A 16,911-nucleotide genomic window follows, 5' to 3' on the forward strand; every position below is an offset into this window, starting at 1 on the left:
CTGCTTTATCACAGAAGAGTGAGCACATGTCTAGGATTTGTCATAGGAGCCCTCTGATTGGAGGACATACTGCAGACCCGCCCATGTTTCCGCCCATCTGTTCTGTGATTGGACAGGCGACGCTCTGCTCATGTCTCTCCACGGTAGAGAGCTGCTCGGACGGCACCGCCAGGTTTGCTGGGAGATGCAGTCCGAAGTGCGCTGAACATCAACCTGCACTGTCCTCAAAACACTACAATTCCCACGAAAAGAGCAGAAGGGGCAGAGACTTCAGAACAGCTGAAAAGAAATACATTCATCTGGTTCAGCGGAGGATTCAACTCTGTCAACACAGCTATGACTGAGGGAACGTGAGTAATATCGTGTTTTCTTACGGATAAAGTCGCTGAAATTACATGCTTTGAGCGTTTCTTATCCCAATTAATGGCGTTAAAGCCATGGGAGGTTAAGAAAAAAGACAACCTGTAACAAAGTAGCTTTATGGAAGGCTAGCTCACTCATGGACAGCCAGTTGTATAAAAGTGATTTTAATAATTTATTGCATACATTCTATAAATGTTACAAAGTAGATTATGTTGCAGAGCGAAATATTGTAATAAAAAAAATATTTGAGAGCTTGAGTTAGTTACTCACACTCATATGCCTACTGTCATCGCATGTATAGCTACATGGAACTATGTTATAGTTTAAACAACCCAAAGTATTTAGTAGTAGGCTAGTAAAGTAGCTCCACCTGCTACAAAATTGCTTACTGCATCAGTGATTATAATCAAATGATATTGACCTATATATATAACAATGTAATAATGACAGGAGCCATTCTGCTACAACACTTTTGATTATGATGATACTAATGTAGTTTAATATACAGACCTTTTTTGCTCCAAAATGTTCATTTATCTTTTCACTTTTAGACTCAAACACAAGCTGTAAAGTTGTTTGAACACCGACACACATAAAAACACCTCTATTAAATGACAGTTATTGGGATTCACTGTGTAATGGCTTATTTCTTTGTGAGGCTTCATAGTAGCCTACTATGAAACATATGACCTTGCTAGGGGATTTGACATAAACTATTACTGTCAGGCACCTGCGGAGGCGAGGGGGGCCCCACAGGACAGAGCCAGCCACAGACCTGAGCCGCTGGAGGCTGAGTAACGTGGAGGGCAGACAGACATGGCGCTATGTGGAAGACCAGGACGCACCGGACAGAGAGCAGACCATGCTGGAAGCCCATTCTCTAGGCCTGGACACGGTAGGATTTAAATCTTTTTTCTTTCCTTTCCAAATCATTGAAAAAAGGCTCTCCTTTCATTGTCTAGTTTCAAATTACATAAAAATCACTAGGTTTGTGATTTTAACTCACGCATTTTCAACATTTTCACTTTGGGTTCATTTGATATGATTGTGTATTTCTCTCTAGACATTTGTCTGCTGTTTGTTTTTTCCTTACAGAGCAAGTTTTTGTCTGGCTCCCCTGCTGCCCACACAGCTGTGGAAGCAGCTCTGAAAGGTATGAACTTCTACAGCCACCTGCAGGCGGAGGACGGTCACTGGGCCGGGGACTACGGAGGACCTCTCTTCCTGCTCCCAGGTACGGCCAAACATTCCTCCCTTTCCTTAAACAGTACCTGACACCTGTAGTCTGAGAACGCTAACATGGAAGGACAAAAGGGTAGCTGCTGCAGACCATTTAAAGTCAGTGGCTTTAAGGGTGTTAGTTGTAAAACTAGTGGTGGCTTGTATTGCATCTACGGTGCCCACCATTCTCTGCCAATGTGTCCTTGAGAAAGGCGCGCAACCCCAAAACTGCTCCAGGGGCGCCGTACTATGGCTGATTATGGTGCGATGACCCCCTCTAAAAATGTGCACGCATGTATGTGGTGTTGGAGGGGGTATGGCAAAAGACACATTTCAATGACCTAGTGTGAGTTGCCTTGTGTGAATCTGCTTCTGTTAATTGGCATTAAATAACTCAACTTCACTATGTCAGCTGATATGATATTTCTAAAAATGATAGAACACATTTTGGAGAAAGACATCCTCCCTTGAGATCAGTGTGCAGTTGCTTAGTGCAGCTGCTGAAAAGCTGTGTTGTTGTTGTTGTTTTTTCTGTCTGTGATTGATAGGTGACAGTTAGGGTACAAACCATCTTCAACCATAATTTCCATCAAATGCAGGTGGAGCTTTTAACCCTAAACTGATTGTGTCTGTGTCTCCTTGTCTGTGCTGCAGGTCTCCTGATCACATGCCATGTGGCAAAGATCCCTCTGGCCGAGGCCTGGAAGAAAGAGATGGTGAGGTACCTGCGCTCTGTTCAGCTGCCAGATGGAGGCTGGGGTCTGTAAGTCAACAGCACACACTTTTCTTTTGCTATATTGCTAATGTGCTTTTAACGTAAAATTATGTCTTGTTTGTACCTCTGAGTAAGGTCAGTGTTACAAGCAATGGTAGTATTTGCTTCTGGTTTCATTTCAGCAAAGGCAATCATTTGGGGTCAGTGTTTATAGTGAAATGTAATGTTATGACACAAGCATCTATGTATAGCTATTATTGAACTGCTACAGGATGGCTGGTTTATTAATTGCTTGAGTCACACCGCTGCAGAATAATAATAACAGGAGAACCGCCCAAAAATGTACAAGGTCAGAGTGTCTGGAAAATTGATAATATCAGCATTGTAGATATGTTTTTTTTCTCCTTCAGACATATTGAAGATAAGTCTACCGTCTTTGGCACAACGCTCAGTTACATCTCATTAAGGATCCTGGGACTAGAACCTGACGATCCAGATATGGTTCGAGCCCGGAACAACCTGCACAGCAAAGGTGGGGAGGAATAAGTTAATACGGTCCCTTTTAAAATGACAGGTCTACAAAAACTGTGCCATTACAAAATGTTTAGATGTGGAAAACTGATTTTAAATTAGGAACATGTTACTTCTTTGCATTTGGTAAGGGTGTTCTTCTTGTAAATTGAATGTAAACTGTAGGCTATGCTTCAAGTGAAAATGGTAGTATGTATCTTCCTTCTAAAGCCGTCTGTGTTCATTTATTCTGTAAAGGCGGCGCTGCAGGGATTCCCTCATGGGGTAAATTCTGGTTGGCCATATTAAATGTCTACAGTTGGGAGGGAATGAACACGCTGCTACCGGAGATGTGGTAAGTTGGACATTCACATTGTATTATGTCCCCTTCTAACCTTCACCGCTTAGCAAACAGACAAAGCTTTAAGATCTCGGTTGAGACTTCATAAAAAACGACGTTGTTGAGATGTTATTATGTTGTACAAAAGTGGGATCACATGTTTCAAGACATGGTGACATTAAAACAGTGCTGTGATATCGTACCTTTCCTCCAGGTGGTGCTCTTGTCTGTTTATAATGTTTTAACTATTATACATGAGACACAAATCAATAAGTGTTCCATGTTCGCACATATCGTTATAAAAGTGGGGGGAAATAACCTTTTGTAGCAATTGTTTTGATAAAAGTTTTTTATGTCAAATTCATCATTCAAACCACATGCTGTTCTATATACAACTTCAAAATTATACGTTATTCTCCTGACACAACACATTTTCCACACTGAACAATTTATTTCATTGTTTTCATGTTTCCATCCATATCTACGCCTTGTTTGCATTAGTCTTCTCTTTTACTGTTTACCTTTTGTACTGTTGAATTAATTGCCTGTCATCTGTAAAACCTGTCTATGAAAGGTGCTACACAAATAAAGTTACATGATTTTGATTGATATCCTGTATGTTGGTTTTTGGTGCCCAACTGGGATTGGTTGTGCACACAGTCCACCTGGTTAGCTAACAGCCACATTCTTCTCTGTCTTCCTTATAAGCTGAGGATTTTTAATGGCATAGTTCAGGCATCAGTGCAAACATTTCCCCTCTGTATAATTCAGGGTTGATGAATGTATTGTTGTCACTTCCAGGCTTTTCCCATCCTGGATGCCAGCCCACCCCTCCACTCTGTGGTGTCACTGTCGGCAGGTCTACCTCCCCATGAGCTACTGTTACGCTGTCAGGCTGACTGCAGAGGAAGACGCCCTGGTCCTCAGCCTCAGACAGGTGCTGTACTCACCTCACTCCACAAGGGGGCGTGATGAATTCTAGAGGAAGGCTTTGGTGGTGTACTTTTCCTGGGGTGTATTTAGTTGTTTACTGTGTCTTTGATTCCCAAGAGTAAAACATAGTTAATATGTTCTCATATTATAATGTAATGAAATCATTATCAATTTATCTGACTCCTTTTCATCAGTTAATGCTGTGAAATGTTAGCCTGGCTCCGCCCGCCTACCTACTTCTGGACAAATTTCATGTTCCCTTCAGTAGTCACTTCTGTACAAATGAAATGAAGTACGATGGTCTGGTTGGACCAGGCTAATGAAATGTAAGAGAAAAAGTCAAAATGCCCATCGCAAGTTTATAGAGTCCAAGTTGACATCTTGAGATGACTTACTAACAAGTTCCTTATACAAAAAGATGTTAAGTATACAATGATACAAATCAGTCAACCTTCATTCTTGAGAAGTCTAAACAAGCAAATGTTTAACGTTTCGTAAAATGACTTGATTAATAAGTAATTCTTCTTATCGATTACACATTTAAGTCATCGAGTTAATCGATAAGAAGAATGACTTATTCATTTTCTGTCTTAAATTTTTTTAAATATTTATTTAAAGAATGAAATGTCTAGCACCTTTTAAGAGTAAATATCACCCTTCCCTAAAAAAATAGAAGAGATAGCTATCAAATCATTTTACCAGTGTCTCAACTCCACTGGAGGCAGTGCTTTGCTCCTTCCAAACTCTCCCATCTGTGCTCATCTGGCTTGAGATCTGGTGACATCAGAGCATTCAATTTGCCCTTGTACCTTGTGTGGAAGTATCTGCAATTACATTTTTTTTTCCAGTCTAGTCTTTAGATTTTTCTTTAATTTCTCTCCTGTCCCTTTATCAGTGAAGGAGTAGCCAGGGTTGGATAGTTGGATCCACTTTTAAAGTTTGCTGAGCCAAATGCACATTTACTTGAGATCTGGACCACTATTAAAACTATAATATCTCGTGTCCTTTTGTTCGGATGTATGGAAGGTAAAAAATAAAAGATGTTTCAGAGTTCTCAGTTGTTGTTTAATGAAGTGAGATCACAGGACAGCATATGCAGGAGTCAGTGACAGACAAAAAAGGTAATGAGCCTTTTCGACAGCAAGGCTTTTTAACATATCTTGACAAAGCCTATTGATTGGTCTATCTTGTTGTCTTCTATCTTCTCGTCCAATCCTCTTCTTCTTCGCTCTCGACCTGCACTATGCCGAAAAGTAGAATTATGCTCCTGGCCTTGGAAGTAACTTGTATCTATGGTTTGGTCAGCTGAGTCAGGAAAATACAGTATGCCTTTGTTTAAGATAGATACATCTGTCCCTTCTCTGGCCTCCTTTTCTGGGAAAACATCTATAAAACTTACAAGAAGTGTTGTGCTATTCCCCTCCCTTCCAACTGTCCCTGCTCCAAGGCCTGACATGAGAACAATTAGATCACATGTTATAAATGTATCACTTGTTAGTTGATTATATATAAGAGTAAATGCAAATTTATGATGCAATGAGACATGTTTTTATGTGTATATTAACAGTATATGTATATAAATATGTATGTCTTGTATTGTTCTTTGTTCTCTAGGAGCTGTATGTCCAGGACTATGCAACCATTAACTGGCCTGCTCAGAGGAACAATGTGGCAGCATGTGACATGTACACACCTCACAGCACACTGCTGGACGTGGCCTACAGTAAGTTTCCACTGCACACACACACCTCATTGCAATGTTCTTAACCACACGCACTCAGGGTAGACATATGATATACTGTAGATAAAAACACAACAAACTCAGTCATATCCCTGGCTACAGAATGTTTTTAATGCAATGATAAAAATGGAGTAGTGAAAGGATTTTTTTTTTCTTTGGTATTTCCCCAAAACGTTGCCCTGTGATTCACTCTTTCCTGACCTTTTGACTGTGTTCCCGTTGCCCTGCAGTTGTGTTAAATATGTACGAAGCTTACCACAGCACAACACTGAGAGGGAAGGCTGTCAAAGAGCTGTACGAGCACATCCAGGCTGACGACAGCTTCACCAAATGTATCAGCATTGGCCCGGTAATACACACACACACACACAGGACAAAAGACACACATACCGTAAACAAAGAACACAGATTGTACACAGTATTACTATCTATATGAAGAAAAAAATGAAACAAATGATCCAAAAATTGGTATACAGAAAATAAAACACAATTGAATTGATTAAAAAAAACACCACATCATAACTTTCTGCTCAGATCTCCAAGACCATCAACATGCTGGTTCGCTGGTATGTGGATGGACCCTCCTCTCCCGTCTTTCAGGAGCATGTGTCCAGGATCCCTGACTATCTCTGGTCAGTCAGTCGCTCTCTTATAACTTCATAAAGGTCACAGACAGTATTATGCCAATTTTCAGGTTTAGAATTGTAATTTGGGTTTCTGCTAGAAACTGGTGTCATGATTTACTGTCCAAAACCCCTCTGATCCATCACTGATAGTGTTGAGTAATTCAAAAATAAACTCAACAATGGAAGATGCATAAGAAAGTACACGGCAAATAATCTAATAGTCATTTTTCCCTGTTTCAGGTTGGGATTGGATGGCATGAAAATGCAGGTGAGGATTCACTTTCTGCTCTTTCTTTCTGCTATGTGACCATTTGCACACATACAGATGTAGTAGTAGGATTGTAAAAAGGTAAATCATAAGGATATCTTACTCTAAAAGCTAACCTTTACAGGAGATTGACTAGCTCAGATATCCACAAAGTGCTCAGAGTAAAGGAGCCTTAATGAACTTTTTACCTTCCATTTACATTATTTTATAAGAGTTAAAGTGCATTCAGTGATTTCAAGTTTCTAGTGTTTGTCCTTTTTTGTTTTGAACAGGGAACCAATGGATCTCAGCTCTGGGATACCTGCTTTGCTGTTCAGGCTTTCCTTGAGGTAATGCAAAAAAGCAACTCATGTTTTTCAGTGTTGCTATGCAAGAAATTAAACAGTCGTATATTATAACCTTCCAAGAATTATGTGTAATGCAATCAAGTGTTTTCCCTCATGGTCTGAGTCTTGCTGCTGCTTTTTAGAATTAAGTTGTAGTCAGTCCATTATGTGTTTAAGCTTACCACTGAGGCTCTGCACTATTCCAAAAATCAGTCATCAGCATAACAACAATTATATAAACCTTGTTAAATGTGGCCAAGAGGCAATATGTGAAACAGAAATAAAGTGGTCCCAATATTGAACCCTGAGGGACCCCACATATGATTTTAAATTTCCTAGACATAACCTTCCCTAGGGTGCTGCTGAAACAGAAAGTCATTCCCACCTCTAAAGCCTTTCACACAGGATTTTGCAATCAGGGGTTCATTTAATTAGTAATGTAACCATTGTCACTGGATCCTTGTAGATTGATCACCCTACCTAAAGCAGTTTAAACCCTGATTGAAAGGTCTTGTGTTGCTGATTATGTCTATATGTTTGTTGGGGTCTTTCAGGCAGGAGCCCAGGATAACCCCAGACTGGCCCAGTGCCTCCAAGATGCCCATCAATTTCTCACCCTCACGCAGGTACCACCAACATCTCACTTACAAAGTTGTCTTAATTGATCCAGAATAAAACATGTCTTGATATTCTACTAGAATGAAGTGGTAGACAGTGTCAGATACATTCATTTGTGCTAAAGATCAAAACAGTGTAGTGTGATATGAACAGCTCGCTCATTTTATTTCTTATGCCTAACACGTTTTTCCACTCTTAACAGATACCTGAGAATCCTCCTGAGTACCAGAAGTATTACAGACAAATGAACAAGGTAAAACTTTAATCATAAAGGAGACACTTTTCAAATGATTGTTGGAAAAAAAGACTCAAATGAAGCAAATAAAAAAAAAACGTTTTATTCCTTTGTTTTGCTCTGTCAGGGAGGCTTCCCCTTCAGTACCCGTGACTGTGGCTGGATCGTGGCTGACTGCACAGCGGAGGGCCTGAAGTCAGTGATGCTGCTGCAGGAGCTGTGTCCCTCTGTGGGCGAGGCTGTCACCTCAGAGCGCCTCTATGACGCCGTCAATGTGGTCAGTATACCGTGAAGAAATCGATAAAAGATTGATTGATTGATTGATTGTCTTTATTTCGAACATGCAAGCAATAAAAAAAACAAGTTTAAAAAGTAATAGAAAAAAAACAAAAAGTAAAAAACAAAATGCAAAAAAATTTAATAAAAAACAGACACACTTTCTACATCGATTTGCTCGATAGGAGAATATGAAGCTAGAGCCAGAAGTAAGTTAGCTTAGCACACACACACACACACACACACACACACACACACACACACACACACACACACACACACACATTGGAAACAGCTAGCCTGGCGCTGTCCAAAAGTAACAGAATGCTCCCACCAGCAAATATAAGGCTCATTAATTACTATGTTATCTCCTTTTTGTTTAATCAATGCAAAAACTGGAAACTCAGTATGCAATCCAAATTTAAACCACGGCCCCGGTGCTAGTGAAAAGTTTCTGCTGTAGGCGTTCAACTTTACAGCTCTTTCAGCATGTGTCGTTTGTGTCTTTGCAGCTGCTAAACATGACCAACCCTGACGGTGGATTCGCCACTTATGAAACAAAGAGAGGAGGGAAACTCCTGGAGCTGCTCAACCCCTCTGAGGTGTTCGGTAGGTCTGCTGCCAACGACTTCTTAAAACACACTTAATGCACTGCACGGCCAGATGTGTTCAGTTTTAATACCTCACTTTCAACCTAGGTGAGATAGAGATGTAACATTTATACTCTTAGTCCTTGACTAACAACTGATAAAAAGACATGAGATGAAAAGTCACTGAACAGATTCATTGGTATCAAGGAGTGTTCATTTCATAACCTCATCGGACAAGATTGAACTTACTGGCCCTATTCCTTAGCTGAGTTCACTGCCCGTGTTACTCATCCTGCAAATATACAGATGTGAAAAGGGGGAAGACCAAGACAAATATATACATGACATTTCAATCTCCTTTCAACATTCAAAGGGCTTGCGAAATGATTTCCATTGCACTTTGGATATGTTGCAATACACATTCAGTATTAAATGGCAAAGAGCCTAATATATTTTAGTTTCCTCGTTAGAAAGAGGATGCAGTTGTGTAATGTGCTGTTAAGTAACACTTTGTGCTTTCTCTCTGTCTATCTATCTATCTTTCTAACAAACACAAACAGGTGACATCATGATAGATTATACCTATGTGGAATGTACCTCGGCAGCAATGCAGGCTCTGAGGCATTTCCAGAAGGTCCACCCTGAACACCGTGCTGGGGAGATAAGGTACACTAGACACACACACACACACACACACACACACACACACACACACACACACACACACACACACACACACACACACACACAGTCTACAGTACAATTTTAGAACAATGCACCTCTTGTTTCAGCCACCTCCATTTTAAGTATGAAACAAGCAACATCTGCATTGTTTGCTTTGTTATTATAAGATGCTTTTCCAGGCTTCATTGCACCTTCACTCAGCTCTCTCCGTGTTGTTATTCTTTCTGACAAAACTAAATCTAAAACTAGAAATTCACATTCTTTCAGTCTTTGACGAACAGTTGAAAGAGTTCAGGAGGAACCTGAGCAACAAGAAACATTCAACACTTAAACAAAAGGTGCTATGTTGTAAAAATTTAAAACGTGTGGCTCTGGCTAAGCAGGTAGATCAATCATCCACTGATTGCAGGGTAGATGGTTGTATCCCCCGTCTCCTGCCCCATGTCCCAGTGTCCATGGGAAGAGAGTCACTGAACCCTGAATTGCTTCAGATGGTTAGCTTGCACCCTGCGTGGTAGCTGCTGCTATCGGCGTGAGTGTGTGTTAATGATACAAACTATGTGAAGCACTTTGGAGTGCAGTGACAGTCCATTTATATACAATGAATATGTACTGTGAATATATGCATCCATGGTTGTATTTACTGAATGGTCCTGAAATGCCTGATCAATCTGATCGTATCAAAGAAACACACATATCCCTGGACAAAGCTCCTTTCAAAATACAGTGGCTTTTACAGCATTTAATAAGATTGCTTTTTAACATGATGGCTGTAAGCTCTACAAACAAATCTTACCTAAATACTTCCTCAGTTCTAGTTGAAATCTTTGAAGGTTGAATGTTGTCTGTGTTTGCGTGTCATTTTCAGCTCCACTCTGAAAGCAGGACTGGAGTACTGCAGGAAGGTGCAAAGGCCTGATGGATCCTGGGAAGGGTGAGACTACATCCACTACTTTACTATCTCATAGCCTACCTCATGGACAGGTTTGTGCTTACTTAACAATAATCCTTTTTGTGCTCATGCTCAGGTCCTGGGGAGTGTGCTTCACATATGGAGTATGGTTCGGCCTTGAAGCTTTTGCTTGTATGGGCCACGTCTACGGGGATGAGTAAGTGTTCCAAACAGCTCCTTAACTTGACAAGCCACACAGGTCATCCATGAAGTTAAGACCCACATTCCTAATGACACAGTAATGCCTACGCTAACAGGGACGTGTGTGTGGAGGTGCAGAAAGCGTGTCAGTTCCTGATGGATCATCAGATGACAGACGGAGGCTGGGGGGAGGACTTTGAGTCGTGCGAGCAGCGTCGCTACGTGCAGAGCAGCAGCGCTCAGATACACAACACCTGCTGGGCTCTGTTAGGCCTCATGGCCGTCAGGTAAAGCACTGCTTCATTTAGGTCGGCCCAAGATGTGGATTCAGACATTTCTCACAATGACGTCGGTGTGCATAGGCTGTGTTTTGGTCCATGTGAAAAGAAAGATACATGCTTGATTTTAGTATATTCTATTTATTTATTCATTTGCTGTTGCTTTTGATTGTAGCCTTCCATATTTTACCGTTTTTCTTTTTGTTGGGAGTTGTTTCTCAGATTCAAGGGTCTAAGGATGGAGGGCTTTGTATTACGGCCCACTGAGGCGAATGGTTATTTGTGATATTGGGCTATTATGAATAGAACTTAAGTTGGTTTGATTGTGTGCATGCTGTGCCTTATAACACTGTATATCTTTATAGTTTATGTATCTGACTACAAAATGAAGTTCCGGTAGTTAATAGTAAAACTGAACCTTTTCAAAACATATTTTACCAAATCAGTTACTGTGTGTGAATTGAATGAGGATTCTTGTGGTTCTGACCAGGCATCCTGATGAAGGGGCCATCGAGAGAGGCATTCAGCTGCTGGTCGACAAGCAGCTGCCCAACGGGGACTGGCCACAGGTGAGTCTCTGCCTTGCACACATTGTTTTATTTACACCTCGTATACTCCATCTATACCTGGTTTACTCTGCCAGGTCATACAATCAATAACTTATTAAATGAATCCAGTGACCATATCAAATCTATTCTGTACATTATACAGTATGAGCTCTAATGTGATTTCTCTCCCTCCCCCAGGAGAACATCTCAGGTGTGTTCAACAAGAGCTGCGCTATCAGCTACACCTCCTACAGAAATGTCTTTCCTGTCTGGACCCTGGGCCGCTTCTCAACTCTTTACCCCAGCAGTCCTTTGGCCGGGAAGGTCAAGATGTGAAGATGCAAAGTACAAAAAAAGCCACAAAAAATCTGACAATCAGTGGAAAGTTCATATGTTTTGTGTCTTCGCTAAACGACCTGAGCTGTCGTGATCGAGTAGCAAGTAGAACTGAATCTCAGTCATCAAATTCTGCCAACACTTGTACGTGTGGCTCTTTTAAGTGTCTGAACGTACACCACGGACATGTCAGCACTACAGCTGTGTTTACAGACTTAGATCCATCAGATAAAGTAGCACATTTCATTCTTTGAATTTTCTTTCTATGTTGACATTCCAGAATAGCTCATCCATCAGAGCTACTCCTTACTAATCTCTGCTGCTATCTAAAGACGCCCAACGAATGTGCACTGGTTTGAAAAGCATTGTCCATGTCTACGTTGCCTTATGAATGCCATACCAATTTAGAATAAAATAATTTTTCCATAGTATTCTCCTGACTGAATGTGTCTCCAGTGAATGCATGATAATGGTTTGTGCGCAGCTGAATAACAAACAGAGTACATATTTAGAAGTATAACTGCCTCACAAGACACTAAGGATTTTTTTTATTGTAATGATTTCGTATGCAACAATGTCACATGGAAGATGTCTTCACTGCGTTTGAAACACTTGTTACATGAACAGTGATGTGCCATGATGTTTTAACCTTTATCAGTCAGAAAGTTGGCAGAGCGAGGCATTTCAGTATCGCCCTGCTCCACCTCCCACTACTCATAGCAACACTTACATGTCCAGTGCATACGGAAAGTATTCACAGCACTTCACTTTTCACACATTTTGTTATGTTACAGCCTGGAATAAGGCTGGATACAATTAATATTTTTCCTCAAAATTCTACACACAATACCCCATAATGACAACATGAAATGTTTAAAAAAAAAAATGTTTTTGTGCAAATTTATTAGAAATAAAGAATATGTACACAAGTGTTCACAGCCTTTGCTCAATACTTTGTTGTGGCACCTTTGGCTGCAATTACAGCCTCAAGTCTTTTGGAATATGAAGCCACACGCATGGCACACCTACCTTTGGCCAGTTTCGCCCATTCCTCTTTACAGTAGGTAAAGAGGAAAGTAGTGACTTTAAAGTGAGGCCTTGACAGTAAAGTCTCCAACTCAAATGTATTTCAGGGTGTTGTGCATCCCTGGCAATAAAAACTTTGGATCTGGAATAAACTGTTGAAGAAATATAGCATGGGGAAATTGTGCCATTGATATATATCTCATAAACTGTAATGCAAGATAAATCCATTAGACAATCACTTATTTAAGGTGTATTTTAAAGTAAATATTTTACAAAGATTCAAGGCAATTTTCTTAAACAAGGCCTAGCAGATCTGATGGTTTTACCTGCAAAAGCTCACAATGACAAAGTCACCATCATCATCTTTCTGGCCATCTGAACTCTCATCAGTGGTGTCGTTAAGTGGAATGGAGATGTCACTCTCTTCTGAGCTACTGTAGACAATCACTTTCTTTTGGTGACCAGCGTATGCAGCCATGCCAATGGCACAACTCTCAGAAATGTACTTTGCACTAGCTGCTCCGCCCTTGTAGAACCAACTGCCACCTGGCATATGCGATTCCCCCTCCATTTCTGCCTTTAAAGGTCCCATATTATGCTAAATGCACTTTTTAAATGTGTTCCAACATATCCATGCGTCCACGGTGTGCCTAGAGACTGCCAAAATATCAAAAAAAATAACAATCTCTCCTTTTCTCACTCTCCCCTTTTCTGAAACCCCCACCCCTCCCCCCAAAAACACTCCAGTCAGAATTATCCCCTTTTCTGACCTCACAAACCGTAAAGCCAGAAGCTTCCACTGTGCAGCCCACACCCCTATTTCTTATTGGTCCACGGCCCTGACAGACAGAGGGCGAGGCGTATCTGGCTTCGCTTCCGGACAGGGGGCGGGGGGAGCTCAAAGATTGTATATTTACGAGGGGACCTGCAACTCTTTTTTAAAAAATAGGCCATTGTGAGATTAGCTGAACATCAGCATAGTACAATAAATTATCTGAAAGTTTTTTTCAGCAAACAATTAAAGAAAAACGTATTAGGGACCACTAAGACCATATAATATGGTGTATAATAGAACCGAAAAGTGTATAATATGGGAGCTTTAAATCAAGGCTCAAAACCCATCTGTACACCCTGGTTTTTCCTCCCCATTAACTATCTTACCTCTGCACTATACTATCTTTGTTTATATATGGATGTATGGGCTTTATGTCTTTTATTTTGGTTATTGTTATTTTACCTTCATTTTTTGTTCAGCACTTTGGACAGTGCACACTGTTATAAATGTGCTTGTATAAATACATTTTACTTACTTATAACTCACCCCTGGCCCTCTGGCACAAATCACCCCAACCCCAGAATTTTGGATAATAAGCATGATGCAGCAGTTTAGGGCTGACATTGTGCTAACTATATAGACACAAAGTGTAGCATACTAAAGCACTATAACATGTGTCAAATGTTTTCAAACGTGTTTATAATTGTTCAGACACAATAATCAAAAAACCTTGATCATGGAAATTTTACTTTGAAAGGCAAAAAACTGTTTTTGAGCTTAAATTTGCTTATATCTTATTCCATGTTTCTCCCTTCTTTACAGGATGAGTTAGACGGATGGCTCTTCTTAAATATGTGGTCACATTTCCAATTTCTTCTATGGTTTTCTAGAAACAAGGGGTGGCACAACTTCCCCACCGGCACAACTTAGGCCACTCTCCCCTACCTCTCGAGCTCCATCAGGTTGAATGGGTAGCATCGGTGCACAGCCATTTTCAGATCCCTCCAGATAGTGGAGCGGCTAAGTGCTTATGTTTCATCAGAATCTTTCAGTTGATGATACAAGCGTGAAAATTGGCATGAGCAGTCTCCATGGGTCACTCGACAAGAAAATTGTCCGAGACATTTGAAATTGTGAATTTGAAAATGTCTTATAGAAATGTATTGGGTTTTTTCATTAAAAATTATTATTATTATTTCATTGTCTCAGACAATTTTCTTGTCAGGTGACCCATGGAGACTGCTCATGCCGATTTTCACGCTTGTATCACAAATTGAAAGATTGTAGCACTTATCTGCTCCACTAGGAGATGTTTGATGTGATTCAAGTCTGGGCTCTGGCTGGGCCACTCTAGGACATCCACAGAGTTGTCCTGAAGCCACTCCTTTAATATTCTGTCTGTGTGCTTAGGGTCTTTGTCCTGTTGAAAGATGAACCGTCACCCCAGTCTGAGGTCAAGAGCACTATGGAGTAAGGTTTCTTCCAGGATGTCTCTGAACATTGCTACATTCATCTTTCCCTCAATCCTGACTTGTCCCCAAGTTCCTGCCACTGAAAAACATCCCCACAGCATGATGCTCCCACCACCATGCTTCACTGTAGGGATGGTATTGGCCAGGTTCCAAACATTATGATTGGCCTTCACGCCGAGTTCGATCTTTGTCTCATCAGACCAGAGCTCTAGGAAGAGTCCTGGTGGTTCCAAACTTCTTCCATTTACGGATGATGGAGGCCACTGTGATCATTGGGACCTTTAAAGCAGCAGAACTTTTTCTGTACCCTTCCCCAGATCTGTGCCTCGAGACAATCCTGTCTCGGAGGTCTACACACAATTCCTTCATGCTTGTTTTGTGGTCTGACATGCACTGTTAACTGTGGGACCTTATAGACAGGTGTGTGCCTTTCCAAATCACGTCCAATCAACTGAATTTACCACAGCTGGACTCCAATTAAGCTGTAGAAACATCTCAAGGATGATCATGGAAACAGAATGCGTCTGAGCTCAATTTTGAGCTTGTGAATACTGTACAAGTGATTTATTAGTTTTTTATTTTTAATACATTTGCAAAAACAAATTTTTTTTAAAGTTCTCATTATGGGGTATTATGTGTAGAATTTTGAGGAAAAAGGGTCATTTAATCCAGAGTTATTTCAGGCTTTAAGATAACGAAATGTGGAGAAAGTGAAGCGCTGTGAATACTTTCTGTATGCACTGTATTGTTATTAGTACCGAGTAATGTTAGCTTAGCATAAGTCTACACTCCAGCAGTTGAGAAAGAGTAAAGGAAGCAAAGAAGATATGCCACCGTTTGCATATGAGGCCGGGCACTCTGCCATTTCTTGAATAATATTATATCATTGTTTATATAAAATTGTAATTAGTAACCATGGCTGCAGTTTATTTGCCCTTTGTCCACTAAGGCTCTCTCTAGCTCACCTGCATATTTGACGTGGGTTTTTGAAATGTATGAATGTTTTTAGATGTTTGATCGTGTGAAAGGGTAAGTGGGAGTGTGTGAATGCTCTCATTGTGTCATGTTAATGTTGACATTCGTCAACTCTCATAGGAGTGTCTCATGTCAACCTTAGCGTGTTTATTTGTGTAGCTGAGGTGAAGGGACAGGCAACTGCAGTGGCATGTGGGGGTTCATTTTTTTGTCAAAGTTGCGAGGAGATCCTGCGATTAAAAAGAGGTCACTGTGGACAAAACTGGTTAAGCCAGTGCTTTCAACTGTGCTCTTTGTTCACAGTCAAAAGCATGACCCCATGCTGATAAGAAAGCTTGTTTTTATTCACCTTACACACCTTTTCTACTGGAGAAGAGCTGTGCAGCTGCAGCAAGGTAAACCCTCCCCGCAACTAAACTAAAGTTCCTTTTCAAGCTAAAAGTATGTTCTGCATACAATAAAATACTCTGTTGATCTGTAATAATAATAATGATAAACTATTTAAACAGCCCTTTATAAAACAAAGTTGAACCAGGAATAATTTTTTTTTTGGCAAATTAAATCAGACTATTATAATTATAAAATGAACTGGAATAGAGTTCCCACTAATGACATGCGATAGAAACAGTAACTACCGCCTGGTGGCTATATGCCTGTCCAAGGTATAAAATTGCATAACAGGGAAAGTAGAGGAGAACGGGGTAAGTAGGCACACTTTTTACTCTAGTGAGAATTGCTTATCACCTAAACATCTTTCAATAGTCATTCCTACATTAAATTGAAGCTTAAGGTGTTGGCTTGAAATATGTATCCCTCACTTTTTCTATCTTATTGTAATAAAGAAGAAATTAATCATCAAAGACACCCTTACACATTGTGACAACCAACCCCATCAAGGGGTCGGTTGTCAAACACTATGGGGTTGTTTGTCACAATGTTATCTTAATGGGAATAATCTTAAA

General features: G+C 40.4%; 1 protein-coding gene across 1 annotated transcript; it reads left to right on the forward strand.

The window, feature by feature from the left end:
* The first annotated feature begins 321 nt into the window (after positions 1 to 321).
* On the forward strand, positions 322 to 12,356 carry lss (lanosterol synthase (2,3-oxidosqualene-lanosterol cyclase)). The gene is made up of 22 exons (XM_080037854.1): positions 322 to 350; positions 1,090 to 1,258; positions 1,459 to 1,597; positions 2,239 to 2,347; positions 2,710 to 2,831; positions 3,068 to 3,164; positions 3,951 to 4,086; positions 5,697 to 5,805; positions 6,054 to 6,172; positions 6,358 to 6,455; positions 6,690 to 6,717; positions 6,990 to 7,046; positions 7,598 to 7,669; positions 7,864 to 7,914; positions 8,024 to 8,173; positions 8,685 to 8,781; positions 9,323 to 9,428; positions 10,315 to 10,380; positions 10,475 to 10,555; positions 10,656 to 10,826; positions 11,308 to 11,386; positions 11,564 to 12,356. Exons 1-22 carry the CDS (start codon positions 337 to 339, stop codon positions 11,699 to 11,701), a joined length of 2,208 nt encoding a protein of 735 aa, XP_079893980.1. The 5' UTR covers positions 322 to 336; the 3' UTR covers positions 11,702 to 12,356.
* The last annotated feature ends 4,555 nt before the right edge of the window (positions 12,357 to 16,911 follow it).

Source organism: Ammodytes marinus (genome assembly GCF_949987685.1).
Source record: "Ammodytes marinus genome assembly, chromosome: 12".
NCBI lineage: Eukaryota > Metazoa > Chordata > Actinopteri > Uranoscopiformes > Ammodytidae > Ammodytes > Ammodytes marinus.